This window comes from Tamandua tetradactyla, chromosome 16 (assembly GCF_023851605.1).
Source record: "Tamandua tetradactyla isolate mTamTet1 chromosome 16, mTamTet1.pri, whole genome shotgun sequence".
Classification (NCBI taxonomy): domain Eukaryota; kingdom Metazoa; phylum Chordata; class Mammalia; order Pilosa; family Myrmecophagidae; genus Tamandua; species Tamandua tetradactyla.
In genome coordinates this window covers 70230917-70251201 of record NC_135342.1, presented here as the reverse complement: position 1 = coordinate 70251201, position 20285 = coordinate 70230917, and the positions used below count along the sequence as shown (strand labels likewise).

At 40.3% G+C, this 20285-nt stretch overlaps 1 protein-coding gene and 1 long non-coding RNA gene across 3 annotated transcripts in view; one reads left to right on the top strand and one right to left on the bottom strand.

Moving 5' to 3' along the window:
• Positions 1-20285, bottom strand: part of LOC143659770 (uncharacterized) — a 55609-nt gene that overhangs the window by 1439 nt on the left and 33885 nt on the right. The gene's annotated exons all lie outside the window — the stretch shown is intronic.
• TMEM231 (transmembrane protein 231) lies at positions 3293-19580 on the top strand. 2 transcript variants are annotated; one of them, XM_077133070.1, is made up of 8 exons: positions 3293-3549; positions 3659-3828; positions 13780-13908; positions 14228-14371; positions 16093-16174; positions 17230-17335; positions 17709-17761; positions 19375-19580. In XM_077133070.1, the coding sequence occupies exons 1-8, from the start codon at positions 3411-3413 to the stop codon at positions 19416-19418; spliced, it is 867 nt and encodes a 288-aa protein (XP_076989185.1). In that variant the 5' UTR covers positions 3293-3410; the 3' UTR covers positions 19419-19580. The 2 variants fall into 2 exon arrangements, with proteins under 2 accessions (XP_076989185.1, XP_076989184.1); XM_077133069.1 differs by having other exon boundaries at positions 3294-3549; positions 17709-19580.

Here is a 20285-nt window from a genome sequence, read left to right as displayed (position 1 = left end):
TTTTCTAGAAGACAAAAACAATTCTGAGAAAATGGAATACACCCTACAGGATTGCTTTGGTCCAGTAGAGAAAGCTTATCAGAATGGACAAGCATACCATACTATCAATTTATATCTGCTCCCCACTTTGTAAGACTCCTCTATGTAAAATGGAAACTAATAGCAGCCAAGCAGAACATTTCCTTGCTTGCTTCTGCTTTCACCCTGTCTGAGCTTCTCTTTTTCACCCCTTTAATGGCGCTTCCTTCTACTTTCTGAATGGAATCCTGCCCAGTTTAAGAATTACTTAATAATGCTTTAAGATCCTAAATTGTATGAAACGTATTGCTTTTATCAGATTGGATATGGGTGTGTATTAGAAGTCAAAGTCGAGGTTGTTGGAAGAATTGAATTGCCATTTGCTGAAATAGGGTGGAGCCAGTGTTGTTGAAGTGGGGTCAAGAGTTTGGTTTTGGATATATTAAGCAAAAGATGCCCAAGAAACAGATCCAAAAGACATCCAAATGAAGATGTGAAATTGGTAAATAGATCTATTAGTCTCAGATTCAGGGGAGAAGTATTTAAAGCTATGGAACTAGGTGAGAGCTAGAGGGTGAGTGAAAATAAAGGGAAAAATATCTATTTTAAGGATAGAATTAACCCCCAAGGAGTGAAGATGGTTGTTCACCTTCTCATAATGTGTGAATCAGCAGAGGAGTTAGAAATTGGACCCAGACTCTTGCTTCCCTTTACAGAGTTGGTAATTATGTTCTGGTCCCAGGCATGTATCTATCACCTTGCACATGAGAACTCAGTATATTTCTCAGGGAAAGGAGTTATCCACCATTCACCAACTCATGGTCCTGCCTCCTGATGGTTTCATTGATGTGCAGTGTCTTTCTGTCCTCTCTCCCTACCTACTTTTTTTTTTATGTCTTTTCCCATAATAAATACTTGTGTAAAGTTCATGCACCTCACAGAAGCTGAAACACTCAATGCACCTACATTCTTAGCAGTCAGCTGCTTCTATTTCAGCAGTAACTAAATTGAAACTAGCTACAGTATGTTTCCTTCAGCAGTCCTTCAAAGCCTCTTTCCTCCAAAGAGGACTGTAACCAAGAAACCAGGATTTAAGTGATGACTTTGATTACTGAATCATTATATAAATATTCCTTTTTCCTTTATGGCATATTGGACAGAGGGAAATACCTGAAATCTCTGAACTGTCCTGATCCCTGGTAATGATTGTATAGCCCTTATCTTCTCTGTGATTGTAAAAACCCTGTGACTGATCTTCATTTTACCAAGTTATCCAGTTTTTCAACTTTAGAGTCTTGTAATAACTAAAGACAGCCCCTAATATTTATTAATGAAGTATCTTGGGTCTGGACCAGAACTAACCCACCCCAAATCTAAAGTTATCTTGATAAAAGAGACTGGATCTAACAAAAGCGGGTCTGCCTGACATGTGCAGTAGCTTAGACTTTAACCTGTGAGACACCTATACCTCTCCATCATTTTCTTACACACGTTCTGTAACTAAGCATGTAATCGATCTGCACAAGCTCAATAATTAGATCACCTCTAATTACATCATCTGGGGCCATTGTGCTCATTATTCTAAACCGTGCCCATCTTTTCTCTAATAAAACTATCAGAATTACTGCAGTTCAGGGAAACAGATTTGGGACAGCTAAGCCATCTATTCTTGTACTACATGCCTCATAATAAACGCTATCTCTCTTTGAAACCCTGGTGTCTCAGGAATTGGTTATTGAGCGCGTCGGGCAAAAGAATCCACGGCCTTTGTCCAGTAACAGGGCCACACTCAGGAGGCACTATCTGGCATCTGTTCTAGAAAAATCTTATTTTAATAGCTACTTGAGTAAATGAAAATCATCCACTTAAAATGTACACAGTATAATTTTTAAGAATCAAACCATAGACTTGAGCACAAAAATTGCTGAAGTTAAAAGCAATGTTGCCACCCCAGAAAAGCTTTAAAAGCAAGAATGAGAGTACTGGACTATGTCAAAGTCATATTTTATGGTTGAGGACAATGTCATCTTGGACCCTTGTAAGGACCCTGAGGATAGTTCTCCAGAATGGGCAGCTCTTGATCTCTGTATGTTTGAATCGCAGCTGTTCATCTAGTAGCTACTTCTAGGTTGCCTTCAAATTAGGGGCACCAGCTACCGGACTCCACTCAGCACAAATTTCACATTATCTCTCTCTCTTTCTTTTTTAAATATTTTTACTGACAAAACAACATACAAACAAACATTCTTAACATATGAACATTCCATATATGGTATACAATCAGTGGCTCACAATATCAGCACATACTTGTATATTCATCACCATGATCATTTCTTAGAACATTTTCATCGCTCCAGAAAAAGAAATGAAAAGAAAAAAGAAAAACTCATACATACCATACCCCTTACCCCTCCCTCTCATTGACCACTCATATTTCCATCTACCCAATATATATATATATATATAATCATTTTGTTCTACATATATAAACAGTAATTCACAATATCATCACATAGTTGCATATTCATCATCACGATCATTTCTTGGAACATTTGCATCTATTCAGAAAAAGAAATAAAAGAAAACAGAAAAAAATTCATACATACCATACCCCCCACCCCGTCACATTATCTCTTGATACTACGATGTGCTCCTTCAGGACTCTTTAATGAACTTGGGTGTAAACCATGGTAAAAAAAAAAATTCTTCTGCTATGTCCAAAATACTAGTGTGTGTATGTGTGCGTGTATGCGTAGCATTCCATTAAGGGGTAAGCCAATGCTATTTTGGGGTAGGGCTACAGCTTTCCCTAAAACCGCTAGCCAAGCTTGTACCCACTATCTGCAAAGAGGTCAAGTATATCATGAGTACTATGTAGTAATTACCCTCTATCCGTCGGAGGCAAGGAACCTGGCTTTGGTCTTAGCCCAAGACCAGGTCCAGAATCTCGGCCACATTTATTTTCCTCCAAATAAGGTGTGTTTTCCTCCAAATAAGGTGTGCTGTGTCTGTTTGAAGTAAAGTATGAACCACATGGGGAGTTAACAGATGACGCATAAGCAGGTTTTAGCTTTGTCAACCTTTATAGAAATCTCATTTCACATCAACGTTAATACAGACGGTGGCTACGATTCTGCTTCAGAAAGCCTCGTTCCCACGTGGCCTTCAGGGAAACCCACACACAGCGTAAACCTAAGCGGATCCTCCACCAACTGACACCACCCCTTTTAGTCCCACCCCCACCAAAGCCTTGCGACTTTGCTATTGGCTCCTCTTGCGCCGTCTGTTGCCATAGAGACTTAGGCTATGGCAACCGGGAGAAGCCAAACTTGGTCGGCCCCCTAGACTAGCCCCGCAGTCCCTAGAGTGCGGCCCGACAACACGCGGCGCCCATGGCGCTCTACGAGCTCTTCTCTCACCCAGTGGAGCGCCGCTACCGCGCGGGCCTCTGCTCCAAGGCCGCCTTGTTCCTGCTGGTGGCAGCCGTGCTCACGTACATCCCGCCGCTACTGGTGGCCTTCCGGAGCCACGGTGAGCCTGTCCCCGGCCGGAGCGCACACAGCTCCCCGCGGCCCGCTGCGCCCGGGCCGGCCGCCCTGACCTCTTCCCCACCGCCCTCCCTCCCTCTCTACCTCCTCAGGGTTTTGGCTGAAGCGGAGCAGCTATGAGGAGCAGCCGACCGTGCGCTTCCAGCACCAGGTACTGCTGGTGGCCCTACTGGGACCCGAGCACGGTGGGTTCCTCGCCTGGAGCACGTTCCCCGCCTTCAACCAGCTGCAGGGGGATCACCTGCGCGTCCCGCTCGTGTCGGTGCGTGGCTGGGAAGGAGGGCGGAGAGGGCGGGTGAACGGACCCCGGACCTCGGGAGGCCAACCGGGGTCCTCGAGGGTCGCGAACCCATGGAACTTGTGTACCCAGCTTGGTTGGCCTTAGCGTGTATTTAATTTCTTGGGGAGTAGATAGGTTGTTTCATTCAGTTTCTCCAAAAAAGCCCACGAGCCCAAGCTGGCCACTGCAGTCGGGGAGCAGCCTGTCTCTGGCCTGACCTTTCCGTGAGCTAAACCTATGGAACGGTTCTGAAAATGTCTGTGGGAGCCATGTGGGCGGACCGTGTTAGTGGTTAGTAGTTGAGCATCCCAGCACCCTAGGGGCTGAAGGGGCCAGCAGTTTTATGCTGACTTGGCCGAGAAACTGATTGTTAAGGGACCTTTCCAGAATGTGCTGCTGGCAGAACCACGCCTCCTTGGGCTTATCTCCTTAGATGCTGCTCCATCCTGCACCTCTCTAGGATGAAATAGAAGGATTTTAATGCCTGTAATTTAGTTTTGGGTTCAAGATAAGTGAGTGCTTCTTTTACAGTCACCCCTTTCCACTCATTTTCTGAGAATATTTTCCTTCATAAGTGTAAAACAATTTCCTTCCAAAGCCGAGTCTCTGTAGCGCCTCTGAGAGTATGGTCTGCACTGTACTTATTTTAATTTGCTGGGGAAAAATTCAAACTTTCTTCCAGCAACCCAGTAAGATGATTTTTTTTTTTAAATCTGGTCATTTGAATGACTATAAATAAAATATGGTTCTAATAACCTTTTTCTGGTTACTTTTTAAATTTCCCTTCATTTTTTCTCATTACAACAGTGTGTGCTTATTGTAAAATATTAATTTAACATATATAAGGAGAGAAAATAAAAGGCTCAGGCACATGTATCAATATTTGCTGGTCATCCTTATTCTTTTTAAAACCTGCAAAGTATTTCATGATATGGAAGAACTATAATGCTTTTAGCCAGTTCCCTGTTAATGGATATTTTATTTGCTTCCTGTTTTTCACTATTATGGACAATGATGCAACGAGCTAGATTTTGAATAAATCTTATATCTTTAAATGTCAAGTTGTGAGGAATTGAAGTACAAGCTGTTTATTGTAATTGTGAGAAGTGCATAGAAAACTAAACAAGAAAAAAAGCATTAACTCCAGGGAAGTAAAAAAGTACGGAAAAATGTGGAAAGGAAAAGTAATCAGAATAGTGAACAGGGTTTACATAGTCATAAGTATGTGAATGCTGAATATTGACTAACTAAATGTCAGTTTAACTGTTTTGGGAGGATAGGAAGGGTGTATGTGTGTGGTGGAGCTAGGTGGGAGTAGGCAAGGGGAAGCTAACTTTTCACTGGGGAAAGTAATAGAAAACGTCCAAAACTGAAAAATTGGGAATTGCCAATACAAACGTTAGAGACATGGAGATACATTTCTAACTAATCATATAAGAGGGTGCAAGGGTATTTTCGTGATAGAAGTCTCGCCTGCCATGCGGTAGACCCGGGTTCAATTCCTGGCCTATGCATTTACCCCAGCAAAAAAAATTTTTTCAACAAGTTGTTCATCATACTCTTCAAGTTATTTGAGTCTAAGAAATAATCATGAAAACTTACAGCAGCATTAGGAAGATACAGCTTTAGGCCCCATTAGTTGATTCTTTTCACTTGTTAATTCACCACCCTGGATGAAAGGATGGCTCCCCCCTGGGACTGCTGGTTAGCCGCTTTGTAACCAGCACTCCCTGGAGAGGACTTCCAGTCTCCCCCTATTTCCTGTGCATATGGGTTTCCATTTTAAATCTAGAGCCAGGACTACCTGTTAATTTTTATGGTGCCCATAACCATTAATTCTCCTTAATACTGGATAATTTTACACTGTTGGTAAAATACAAAATCCAAGCTTCTTTTTCTTAGTCTTTTTTTTTTTTTGCTTCTTTCTCCACCACATTCTGTAAGTATATGATGACCTCATATCTGTAGTCCTTCTCAGTAAATGTTTTGCTGACTATCTTTTTAACCCTTTTTTATTATATAACATATATACAAAGCAGAGAAAGAAAAAAAGCAGTAGTTTTCAAAGCACTCTTCAACAAAGGACAGATCCCAAAGTTTGTCATGGGCTACCATACCATCCTCTCAGAATTTTTCTTCTTGCTACTCCAGAACATAGGAGGCTAGAAGGAAGATTTTTTTTATCATCGCAATCTACTTTTTTTTTCTTGTTTTGTGAAAAATAACATATATACAAAAAAAGCAATAAATTTCAAAGCATAGCACAACAATTTGTTGTAGAACATATTTCAGAGTTTGGTATGAGTTACGATTCCACAATTTTAGGCTTTTACTTCTGGCTGCTCTAAGATATGTTACCAGACAAAGGCCATGAATTCTTTTGCCCAACGCACTCAGTAACCAATTCCTGAGACACCGGGTTTCAAAGAGAGAAAGAGTTTATTGCTACACCCGTGTAGTAGCAGAGCAGACAGCCTAACAGCCCAAAATCCGAGTTTAAGGGATTCAAGGTTTTTAAGGAGTTTAGCAAGGGGTAATGAGGTCATTTTGAATACCAGTTGCAAAGCAGAAAAGGAGACGGTGTCATTATCATTTCAATAGGAGAACCTAAATTGAAAGGAGGGGAGGCAGAGGTATAACTTCTGTATTAAAGGTATAAACCAAAAGGAAGGAAGAGAAGTTAACTTTCAGTAGCAGAATCTAGCTGATATGATCTACAAATATCCGGGGCAGAGGTTAGTTCATGGCTGACTTCATTAGCATAAGGGCCTTTGCCCTACAAGAAAATGACTAGATAACGGGCGTGACAGCTCCTACAGTCACAAAGACACAAGATTAGGGCTTTTCGCTCATTTCAGATATCAGGGCAACTGAATTATAGTTTAGGGATTTCAGTATTTACCTTTGTCTACTCCAATATCCCAGAAAGCAAAAAGGAATGATTCAGAAATAAAAATCATCCCCCAAATTCTGACCTCTCAGCTACAATTCCTGGAGACTGAAAGAAATCGTATTCATTTCTTAAACCCTACCTTCTCTATATAACTCCACCATCACCTTTGATCTTTCTCCCAATCTTTAGGGGTTTTGGGGCTATGGCCATTCTTTTTCATGTTGGAAGGGCCTGTCAATATGGGGTAGAAAGATGGAACTAGCTGACGTTCTGGAGAGGCTGGATCCTCTAGGTTTCAGGACCTATCTAGTCCAGGGACCCATTGGAGCTTGTAGGTTTCTGGAAAGTTACCCTAGTGCATGGAACCTTTGTAGGTGTTCTTACCTTTGTAGGTGCCCTAAGTGTTCTTTAGGATTGGTTGGATGTTTTGATGACTTCTTGTTGGAGTGCTTGGTGTGGGAATAATTTAAAATGAGTTGATACCCCCCAAAAAAGAGAAGATATGATGCAAGAAAAGACCTTGATAACAATCCAAAAGATAAAACAGGAATAAATCTAACAAGAAATGTACAGATATATATGAATAAGACTTTAAAAGACTGCTGAAAGAAACACACAAAAAAGGTGAAAACAAATGATAATTCATGCCATGTTCTTTGATAGGAAAACTCCACACCATAAAGATGTCTCTTCTCCCTAAGCTAATCTATAATCTTAATGCATTCCCAAAGAATTTTTTGAGGGGAAGAGACAGATATTTAAAAAATAAAAATAGCCAGAAAATGCTAGGAGAAAGAAAAGGGTAATACAAGGAGACTTACATTACCAGATATTAAACTATGCCAAAAAGCCATAATAACTAAAGCAGGGTGGTGGTCTAGTTTGCTAACTGCCGGAATGCAACACACCAGAGACAGATTGGCTTTTAATAAAAGGGGATTTTTTCATTAGTTCTTCAGAGGAAAAGCAGCTAACTTTCAACTGAGGTTCTTTCTTATGTGGGAAGGCATAGGGTGATCTCTGCTGGCCTTCTCTCCAGACCTCTGGGTTCCAGCAACTTTCCCCGGGATGATTCCTTTCTGCATCTCCAAAGACCTGGGCTGAGCTGCGAGTGCTGAGATGAGGTATGCTGAGCTACTTGGGCTGTGCTACCTTGAGCTCTCTCATTTAAGCACCAACCAATTAAATCAAACATCATTCATTGCAGCAGGCACACCTCTTAGCTGACTGCAGATGTAATGAGCAACAGATGAGGTTCACACTCATGTCTACAGCAAGAGACTAGGTGCCTTCACCTGCCCAAGTTGACAGCTGACTCTAACTACCACAGGTGGTTTGGGAATTTATATAGAAAGTATGGAAAGGAGGGCCCAAATAGGACAAAGGTGGCATTTTAATCAATGGGGTAAATTTGGCTTAGACAATAAAATGTTGGGACAACTGGGAAGCCCTCTGGAAAAATTAAGGGTGAAGCCAAAATAAAATCCAGTTGGACCAAATTAAATTTAAAAAGTGAAATCATAAAGTACTGAAATGGATGATGAGTGAAAACTTTTATATCTTGGAGTAGGGAAGGCCATTTTAAATATGACTTAAAATCTAGAAGCCATAAAAGTTCTTGATAAATGCAATTGTGCAAGTAATTTTGAAAAGTATCGACCTGGTAAAAACCATAAGTAAAGTCAACAAACAAAATGTCAAAGTAGGAAAAGTTTTTTACCATTTTAATTTCTCATTAAGGGTCAATTTTCCTTATATAAAATTCCTACAGATCACTAAGTAAAAGACCAAATGCGTAACAGAAAAATGAGCAAAAAACCATTTCCAGAAAACACACATAGCTTTTAAATGGAAATCTCACTCACAATTGGAGAAATGTAAACTGATAATAGAAAAAATGGCAGAGCAGGAAGCTCCAGGAATCAATCCCTCCACCACAGCAACTATCAGCCTGGCGGTTATCTGAATCAACTACTTTGAAACGCTAATGGCTAGTGGAACACTGTGCAGCATCCAGGGAAGAACTGGAGGAAGAAACTGATAAATTGTGGTAAATCTCAGTGCATTGCACCTTCTGTGCAGTGACAACCATCCATCAGCTGCATGTTGGACAGCAGTGGGGACTGTATCTCAGACAGCTGGGGCTCTGAGGGCAGCCATTGTTCCAAACTCCCTTCTGCAAAAGTGGCCAAGGAGTTCTTAAAGAGTCCCTGTCTTTTTTTTCTTTTTTTTTTTTTCCTCTTTTCTCTTTCCATTCCCTGATTGGGAGCAAAAATAGTTTAGAAAAATCACGAATCATGGCTCCAGTTCTCAACAGCAACACAAAACCCAACAGAGAACTAGATTTCCAGAGTTATAACACTATAATATTCAGAATGTCCAGTTATCAACAAAAATATTACACACCACACAAAGAAACAGGAAAAGCATGGCCCATTCACAAGAAAAAAAGACTACTAGAAATCAGCCCTGAGGAAGCTCATGCATTTTAACTATTAGTCAAAGACTTTAAATCAACTGTCTTAAATATATTCAATGAGCTAAAAGAATCCATATACAAAAAACTAAAGGAAATTGGGAAAACGTCTGAACAAAAGAGATGAAAATTATAAAAAGGAACCAAACAAATTTTGGAGTTGCTATAATTGAAATGGAAAACTCATTAGATGGATTCAATGGCAAATTTGAACAAGTAGAAGAAAGAAAGCTAAGAGAGGACCCACAGATGCTTTGAAAAAGAAAACAACTCAGGAGAGAAGGACTCAGAGGAGCTGAGAAAGCCATTTTGGAAACCAGTCCAGGAGAGAAGGGCCAGCAAATGTTGCCATGTGCCTTCCTGTGTGACAGAGAACTCTGGACGTGAGTGGCCTTTCTTGAGTGATGTTATCTTCTTTTTGATGCCTGTGCTGGTTTGAAAGAATGTATATACCCTAGAAAAGCCATGCTTTAATCCTAATCCCATTTTGTAAAGACAGGCATTTCTTCTAATCCCTATTCCATATTGTATGTTTGAAACTGTAATTAGATCATCTCCTTGGAGGTGTGATTTGATCAAGAGTGGTTGTTAAAATGGATTGGGTAGAGGCGTGTCTCCACCCATTTGGGTGGGTCTTGATTAGTTTACTGGAATCCTATTGAATCCTACTGAAATGACAAGAGAGAAAGCCAGGAGATTCAGAAAGAGCAGAATGATGCAGCCACGAGAAGCAGAGTCCACCAGCCAGCGACTTTTGGAGATAAAGAAAGAAAACGCCTCCCTGGGAGCTGGAGTAGGAAACTAGCAGATGATGGCGTGTTTGCCATGAGCCCTTCCAGCTGAGAAAGAAACCCTGACCATGTTCACTGTGTGCCTTTTAACTTGAGAGAGAAACCCTGAACTTCATCGGCCTTCTTGAATCAAGGTATCTTTCCCTGGATGCCTTAGATTGTACATTTCTATAAACTTTAACTGGGACATTTTCTCAGCCTTAGCACTGTAAACTATCAACTTATTAAATTCCCCTTTTTGAAAGCCATTCCGTTTCTGGTATATTGCATTCTGGCAGCTAGCAAACTAGAACAATACCTTAATTTGAACATTTTCATGTCCCCTTTGAAAAAGCCAATCCATTTCTGGTATTCTGGCAGCTTTAGCAAACCGAAACAATACAGTACCAAAAAACCACTAAATACAAAAATGTCAGTAATGGAATAATTGCAATGGATTTTATACCAAAAGCATAAGCAACAGAAGAAAAGATAAAGTAGCCTTCATCAAAATTAAAAACGTTTTTTGCACCAAAGGACATTATCAAGGACATGAAAAGATAATCTACAATGGGAGAAAATATTCGGAACCCATATATTTGATAAAGATTTAATATCCAGATTATAGAAAGAATTCCTACAATGCAAAAATAGAAAGACAATCCAATTAAAAAATAAGCCAAGGATTTGAGTAGACATTTGTCCAAAGGAGATATCCAAATGGCTAATAAGTGTATGAAAAGATGGTCAGCGTAATTAGCCATTAGAGAAATGCAAATTAAAGCTATAATAAGATAGCACTTCACACTTACTAGGATGGCTGTGATTTAAAAAAACTGGAAATGACAAGTGCTGGTGTGCTGGTTGAAAGGATGCATGTCCCCTAGAAAAACCATGCTTTAATACGAATCCCATTTTGTAAAGGCAGCCGTTTCTTCTAATCCCTATTCAGTATTGCATGTTTGAAATGTAATTAGATCACCTTCCTGGAGATGTGATTTAATCAAGAGTGGTTGTTAAACTGGATTAGATGATGACATGTCTCCACCCATTTGGGTGGGTCTTGATTAGTTTCTGAAATCCTATAAAAGAGGAAACATTTTGGAGAAGGAGAGAGCAGAGAATGCTGCTTCCTGTTTCATGAAGCTCCCTGGGAGGCATTTTCCTTCTTCATCTCCAAACATTGCTGGCTCATGGACTCTCTGCCTCATGGTGCTGCAGCATTCTCTGCTCTCACCAAATCTCCCATTCTCCAAAATGTACCAAAATAAATTTCCAAGTACATTTTAGTAAGCAGTTATAGAACAGATTTCAGAGTCTGTTATGGGTTATATTTGCACAATTTCAGGTTTTTTCTCTCTACCTTCTTCAAGACACTGGAGACTAAAAGAAATAACAGTATAATGATTTAGCAGTCATATCCATTTGTTAAATCCTATCTTCTCTGTTTTAATTCCTCCTTCTCCTTTAATTGTCCTTCCAGTCTTTTGGAATATTTGGGCTATGCTCATTCTAACTTTTCCATGTTGGAAAGGGGCGTCACTCATATGGGGTAGGGGAATGGAACCAGTTCATGGTCCTGGAGAGGCTGGGCCCTCTGGGTTTCAGGACTTATTTGGCCTAGGAACCCATCTGGAGATTGTAGGTTTCTGGAAAGTAAATTTAAAACTTTATTCTCTTAACCCGTACTACAACAAAATACTTTTATTTTCTAATTCTGAACATAAAGTCCAGGAAACTGGTTGCCCAGGAAGCCACAGAAACAGTGGTTTCAAATCAAGGTTTGGCCAAATGCTGGGAGATGGCTTTGCAGTTGCTATTTTGGGAGAATGCCTCAAAAGTCAGAAATGGCTTTGCTTCTGCTTTGGTCAGCTCATCTTGGAGGGTGTTTCTAAAGTCTCTCTGTTTTTAATGCTTTAAAAATCTAGTTTTTGTTATTATCTTTTTAAAAGAGAAGAAAAAACATCCACAGAGTGACCTTTTCCCTGAATGAGCCTTATTTGGCTCTTTAAGGCATCTGAGAACCCAGAAAATATGAGTTGAAGCCTATATGGAGTCCATACATGTTGCGTTTTTTTTTTTTTGTATGCTTACTTGTTAATTTTTTTTATTAATTAAAAAAAAAATAACTAACACAACATTTCGAAATCATTCCATTCTACATATCATGTTGCGTATTTTTGCACACCTCTAAAATCAGTGTGCCTTCCAGTTTATGGTATCTTAAATAACTGTTGGCCATGAGGCAGGCTTGTCATAATTTCCATTGTTCACACATGCACAAGCTTTAAGACTTTCAGAGCAGGCATCAGCAGCTTGAAAGAAAACCCTAAGGAACCACATCAGCAGTGATCACATTTCAGTAACTGTCTTCCTGCTAATGCTATTAGGATTACTGTGAGGCAAGACTATGGAAGGCGAGACTGGAGACCAATTTTTTTTAACTCCTTACATATGATTTTATGAGATACAATTTGTCTTTTCCCCTCCACAGAACTCTTGTCTGTTTTCCCTGCTTTCATGTCCATACTCTATAAAGAATCAGTGTTAGTTTTTTTCTATTTTACTGATTGGTGCTAACAGATATACTGGGCTTTAAAATACTCACATCAGGTCCAACATCAAGAATTTAAAGCAAAGACATTTGTGGGATTTGTGGTTAAATAATGTATAAATAGAGCTTGATGTTTGTGCTAGTTTGAAACTATTACATCTCCCAGAAAAGCCATGTTTTAATCTTGATCCAATCTTGCGGGGGCAGCTGCTGCTTTTAATCCTGAATCAATATTTTAGGGCGGAAACTTTTGATTAGATTATCTCCATGGAGATGTGGCACACCCAATTGTGGGTGTAGCTTTTGGATTAGATGGAGATGTGGTGACTTCACCCATTCTAGGTGGGTCTTGATTAGTTTACTAGAGTCCTTTAAAAGGGGAAGGATTTTGAAGAAACCTCAGATGCAGACACTTGAAGAACTGTTGCTTCAGAGCTGACAGAGATACGAATGTTTGGAGATGCCAGCAGAAAAGAGCAGATGCCTAGACATGGGCAGAGCCCAGCAGATATCGCCATGTGCTTTCCTGTGAGATGTTAAACAAGCCAGACCCCAGAGTTGTGTTCCAAAGGAGCTAAGTGAAGGCCCACAGACTCTTAGAGAGGAAACCACTGGCCTCAGAAACTGGAAGCAATGAACCGGGAACAAGGACCAGCCACATGCTTTGCAAGCTGGTAGAGGTGTTCCAGCAGCATCAGCCTTTCTTGAGTGAAGGTTATCTCTTGTTGGTGCCTTAATTTGGACATTTTCACAGCCTGAGAACTGTACACTTGTAACCTATTAAATTCCATTTTTAAAAGCAGTTCCATTTCTGGTATATTGCATTCCAGCAGCTTTAACAAACTATTAAAATGTTTTTTTGTTGATTTGGTGGGGGTGAAATGCATAATAATTGGGGTAAAGTATTTAATAATTTTTATTTCTATTTTGATAAGTTGACTTTTTGAGTAATAGTAAACAATTCTGATGTACAGTTTTCATTTTCCATCAAACTCAGGCAGGTTTAGTAAAAAAAAAAAGAGAAAGAAAATATGAGCAACAGGACAAACAGAAAGTTAAAATGAGATTACCAAAACAGAAAAAATACCATTTTTCTGTATATAATAAACAATTGTTTATTTCATTTTTTTCTTTTGGTGAGGAAGATAATGTCTCAGTCATTGTGTTTGTACAGCAGTGGTGTGGATTCTTCCCATACTTATTAAGGATCAGGATCACTGGCCATCTTTGGTTTTCCTAGACTAGAGAAGAAGACAGAAACCAGGATGGGAAAATGGACGAGTTACATTTTAAACTGGATCTTCCCCTGCAGTCCATGGAGCATGTTCTCGGTGTGCAGCTCATCTTGACTTTCTCCTACCAACTGCATGTGAGTCAATTCCTTAAAGGGAGGCCCATCATCTCCCTCCTGCCTTGAATAGAACAGAGCTTTCCTTCTGAATTCTAGGTAGACCTACATGTAGAAACCTCTTTTTCTGAAGAGCAATTTGGGTTTTAACTTAGGTAAATTGAATGTTTCCCTCATATTAAATTCATATTGCTATTGATAGTTCAGGTTTCTGAGTAGTGGGCTTCCTGCATGGCTAACCCAAATAAGTGAGGGGCTTCAACTTCAGAAAGGTGATTCTTAGAACTCTGGGCCCTTCAGATCGGACCACAATTGCCATTGACTCTGCTAATGATTTCAGAGGATGTCGACATTCGTGATGCAGAGCATGGCATTTCTCCAGTCTTCCTTTGCTGTTCCGGGGTCCCAGTTGTATGTGAATGGAGACCTGAGGCTACAGCAGAGGCAGCCTCTAAGCCATGGTGGCCTGGACATCCGATATAATGTAAGGATGCTTCCTGTTGTCTAACTCCTCTGTTTCCATACTTTACTGTTTAACAGCTTTACTGTTTCCCTTTGAAGAGGGAAGAATGTAAGTTGGAAATAGCATTTTTGTGGGTGGCACAGAAAGGAGTAGATATTGGGACAGAGAAACCTGTATTTACATCTAGAAAGAGAGAAAGAAAATAATCCATCTTTATCAAATAAGTAAGTTTATTATTGTTTTTGGGTACACACAGATGAATATACACACACACACTGTGGGCCTATATCCCAAATGTCCTTTTTTTTCCAGTCCATGTAAAACATTTCAGAAATAATATTAGCCACCAGTTACTGAACATGTAACATATGCCAGCCCTAATTTAAGAGGTTTACTCATACCCATCTCAGTTAGTCATCATAGCAGCTTTGTGAGATGCCTACAGTTGTCATTTCCCAGCTCTGCATCCATTTATCCTACCATTTTCCATCTTGCACCACTCCAGCCACACTGGCCCTTTGTGATTCTTTGAACCCACAAAGCAGCTCCTGCCTCAGGGTTTTTGCCTGTGCTGCTCCCTCTGCCAGGTTTCCGAATAGCTTATTTCCCACTTGTTCCTATATCACCTTAGTAGAGCCTTTCCATGACCACCATCCCTCACCCAGATTTATTTTTCTTAAATAAAGACGTATTAAAGATTTTTGGCTGGTTAATTTGCTGCCTCCCTCAGCATTAAAAGCACTGGCATCTTGTGTACTGTCACTCTAGACCCTAAAACAGGACCTGGCACATTGAAAGCACTCAGACATATTGGTTGAAAGAATGAACTTTTATTTTACACGTGAAGAAGTGGGTTTACAGTGACTGATTAATTTTCCCAAAGCCCTACAGCTTGAAAGTTTACAGAATCAAGAACTTGATTTTAGGTCTGTATGAGTCTAGAGCTCATGTAACTAATAATTCATTCCTAGGCTTCATATTATCACAAGGGGGACCATAGAAGTTAGCATCTCAGCTCGGCTGCTTTTGAAGATGAAAGGAGGGTGCTATCAATTATTGCAGGCTTAAACTAGGACTGTTCCAGATAGACTAGGACTTAAACGGTCCTCATATAATAGACATGTTAAAAAAGAAGAAGAAAAGGAAACTACAAGATATAAACTTAACATAGCACATAGCACTTTTGATTAAAAAGTTTATATATCAGCTTATGTTAACAGGAATATAATTAAAGGACAGGAAGTCATATCCTTGTTCAAAGGATTAATATGTTTATAGTTTACATTTTATCCTGTTTCCATCTTTACATTTAAGAAAGATGAAGAGACATCTTTATAATATTTTAAAGCTAATAAATTTTCTTGTGAAAAAAAGAAAAGATGAAGAAAGTGAACAGAGAGGAGCAGCAAAAAGACAAAGGATTTGGGAAATATGGTCTATATTTAAAAATTAAAGGAATTATTTCTCTCATGGAATAGAGAGGGATATTATATAAACAGCTTTAAAACCTTTTACAATATGTCAAGGTACATATTGACACCCTGTATCCATTCCCACAAAAAGACTGAAAGTAAATAGACTTAAATTATTGCAGAAGTAATCCTTAAAGAAAAGATTATTGAATCTAGAGCATGCCACCAAGAACAAGAGTATGGTCTCTGATAACATAGATAGAGACCATATCTATCTAGATAACAGAGAAGCCGCTCCAGCACTCACGCCAGCCTTCTGCCATGTGCCAGGTGTCTGTGATCAATGGGACCAGCCCCTTTGCCCATGACTACGACCTCACCCGCATTGTTGCTGCCTACCAGGAGAGGAACGGTGAGTCCTGGGTGGGGCTCACTCAGCCATCACCCTCTTGGCCTGTCCAGGTTAGTGGGAGCCATGGAGAGGAAATCCTTGCATGATTAAAAATGTCAGTGAACAATCAGTGATGGGAGGCAGGTGGGCTTTCGAGTATTTGTCCTTTTTTCTTCTGATCTTCAGATTCTCCTCTACCTCCACCTACAGCTATGGTCCAGAAGGTTAGTGACAATTAATTACCATATTTATCCCACCTCTGGCTCGATGGGTTTCCTAATTGAGTTGTTCCCTACAGCATACCTGTAAAAGAAGCCAAGGAAATATTGCTGTCCACATATTTCAGATGAAAAAAGGGAATGTGAGTGACTCACCCCACAACAGCTGTCTAAAATAAGACAATGGAAACATCCAGTGTTCTGAATAGAAGGCAGAGTGTGTCCATCCCTTACAGGGAGGCTCTCAGGTCCATCCATTGTTTAACCCTGCACATTTGGCTGCTGGGTGGCACATTCGTCTGCTGGGTGATCCAGTTTCCTCTAAAGGTATCTAAAGTGTGACTCAGCATTCAGATGCTGTGGATTCAAGTGGGGTGACTGCAATTCCAGTTTTTCCTTCCTGATTTTATATAATACACTATATTATTCCAATTTTAAAACAAAATTTGAAAATGAACTACAAATCAACTTTTCATTATTCCTTCTTATCTTTGTCCATGTGCACTTTTTTTCAATACAGCCATTATTATTGAACCCAAATTATTTTTATTTAACTTTGTAATATGTCTATTTCCCCACACTGCTACAAAGTTTTAATTGACTTAATTTTTCGTGGCAGTATAGTATTCCTTCTCTTAGCCATTCAGCAGTTGTAGAACATGGACTTTACTCATTTTTGACAAAAAGTATTTTAATTTTTTGTATTTTGACAAGTATTTTAACAATGTATGAGCAATTCTACACATTCAGTTTCTCTTTTCTTTTAAATTATGTCTCGGTCTTGAGTTCTGAAGTGCAGAATTTGTCCCCCAAAGTCAAGGGGGGCCATTAGACTAATGACTAATCATCTGATTGCAGTAACGACCGTCCTGAGTGACTCAAGCCCCGTCTGGCTGGTGGGAAGGGCTGCTGAAGCTCCCTTTGTGATTAATGCTGTCATCCGATACCCCGTGGAAGTCATTTCATATCCTTTCTGTTAGATAGCCAACAAACAGTAGCTCAGTTTCTAAAAGAAAAGAAGGGCTTCTCTGTTATCCCAAGTGGGAACAGATGTGGGAAGCCTTAGATTGGAAAATGCCGCAAAATGACTTTGTGTCTGTCTGCTGTTCATACAGGTAAAAAAAACAAAACAAAACAGAACTGTCATTTCCTGTTCATATTTTTTTTCTGAGTGATTCTCCTAGGTCAAAATCATACATATTTATGTCTTAATAATTTTTGTTATCCCTTTTCTTTTAAGTGTATTTGAAACGTTTGTACTATTTCCTGTCTGAGCTAAATCTTAGTTTAATATTTACTTATGAATTGTCTTCTTATGACTCCTTGACTGCCGGCACCTATCAACCAGGATTCTGGGAGATGATAAAGTTTGCCTGGGTCCAGTATGTCTGTATCCTGCTTATCTTTCTCTGGGTATTTGAAAGAATCAAAATATTTGTGTTTCAAAATCAGGTGGTGACCACAATTCCTGTAACAGCAACACTCCAGGGAGAACTGTACAAGGAGCACTTATCATAGGACCATTTCTGAAAACTCGTGCAGGACCTTGGCTACCTCACTGCTGTCTCCCGAGAACGGCCATCTTACGACATTTCTGAAAAGAGCCCGGTGGACACTAGCAGACTCGTGTCCTTTCCCCCTCGGAGACAAAGAACAGTTCTTTCCAATTTTTCTCTACACAGATTCCATACCTGCTGAGCGCCTATGAAATCATCACGGACTAGTTTGTGGAAAGGTCTGAGGAACCCTGGTGGCTACCACTCGCATTTTATTTTATTCTTTTCTTCTCTTTTCCCCTTAGGCTTGAATTTTAGGAGAAAACTCCAGTCTTGGGGACATCTTGGAAGGAGTCCCATCTCTGGTTAAGGAAAGACTTTTCCTCTCTTGAACTGAGAAACACGCTATGCATTTCCTCCTCCTATTGTAAACCACTTTTTACTCTTTTCAGGGCTCTTGTGATAAATATGCAAATCACTAGCACTTTCCACTTCAGGGCATCTAAATTTTCCATTCCAAACCTTGATTTTGAGGACTGAGAGGCTTCCTTTAACTGGAGAGAGAGGCGCGCGCACATGCATGCGTGTGCTGCAGGAGGGCCACTTGAGCCCAGGAGGAGCGTCCACCTGCCCTCAGTCTCGCAGACAGTGGTCATCAGTCAGCCCAGCTGCACAGCCTGTTATCCCTGCCTGGCTGCAGTGGCTCTTCACTCTTGCTCTGCCTTTGCCTTCTGTCTGTGCCCAGGGAATAGCAGGCTAAAGTCCGAAGTACTGTTTCATTCACAGTCGCCTCGGCAGCAGTGGGGGAAGTGAGGATTGTAACAACAGGTTCTTTCTCTCTGGCCCTCACCCAGCAGCTTGGAAAATTGCCAGTTCTCTTCCTTAACTGCCCTCCCCTTTCCTGAGAAGGACGTGGTGACTGAGGAGGTAGTATTGTTGTTGGCTCCCACTGCCTGACAACCGCAGAGTTTATTTGGCGGGTAGCGGGAAGCCCAGCTACTTATATTTCTCTTGACTGAGGAAGAGGGGTTCCCATCAGAGTGGGCAACTTCAGGGAAGACACACAAGGAGCCAGGGAGGGGGTAAAAAGGATGCTGACCCAGGCACCTAATCCAACCAGGCCATCAGCAGAATGACCCCCAGTCCAGCCAGATTAACCGCGTGGCTCAGTGTCTACAGAAGAGCCCACTGGAATGGTTCTGTGCTGCACACCAAAACCCGACTATTCAGCTCCGCTCTCATCCCGCAGAAACATGCAATGTCCTCAGGACAAATGGACCTGCTTTCTGATTGCAAGCATGTGACTGGCACCATAATCCATGCTTCAGTGTCCGCTCATAAACATATTCCTCAGTGTGTGCCTCAATTTACTTGGGAGATTCGGTTCTTATTTCCAAAATACCCCTTCTTTCAAGCTGACCAAAATGAGGGTTTGGGAAACAAAGCTAAGTTGAAGTTTTCAAGCACAAAAAATTCCTTAACACTGGCTCCTCTGCCTTTTTTTCAGTAGCGAGGTCTGTTCATATGCCTGGACATTTCTCTGAGATTTAAATGAAAAATGGTTTCGGGTTTACGTCACAAAAAGATAAGAGGTATGGAAAGAATGCTAAATATATATATGTGTAAACATTGCATTCTATTATATTAATGCAAATTTTGTATAAAGAATCCATGATGTTTTGTAAGTTTCTGATTAAAATGTTCAAAAGGGAAGGTTGCCTGTGTATTTGGGAAGGGAAAGGAGGTTGAGGGGTGGGGGGAAGGTGGGGAGCAGAGGTTACCACACTTCTCCAAGTTACTTACCAGCTGCTTTGCTTTGCCAAGGCACTGCCCAAAGACCTTGGTTTTGTTAGCTCTTTGGCAAAAATCCCCTGGTCCAACCCTAAATAAATGCAAGTAGTTTTTGGTGAAATCCACATGACTTGTGGAAGCCACAGCCTGGAAAATTACAACTGTGTCTGGTGATTAATTGTCAAATTATTTACAATTCAGATGTTGGTAGCTTTTGAACTTGAATCACAGAGTAGAGTTGCAAAAGGAAAAAAGTGAGAAACAGAATTTTTCCAACTGAGCTGGAACCCATAGTGAAGTCAGAGTTTGAGACAATTATTTAATAATTTAGGTAGGGAAAGAGCCCTGATTTTGCCAGATGATTAGCCCAGTTTCTGTTTTAGGTGAGAAGTGGCCTAAAACTGTTCCTTAGTTTGGTCAGTTCCCTACAGCCCCTCTTATGTCCCTCATCTAAGGTTAATAAAGCAGTTCTCTGCCATCTTTCTTTGTCTTCATAGTCATGCTTCTTAAAAGAAGTTTTGTTTTTTTCTGATCAAGAAAATTCTAAATGCTCATTGGGGAAAATGTGTAAATTAAAATTAAAATGTGTAAAGAAAATAACAATTGTCAGTAAGTCTACTCCCAGAA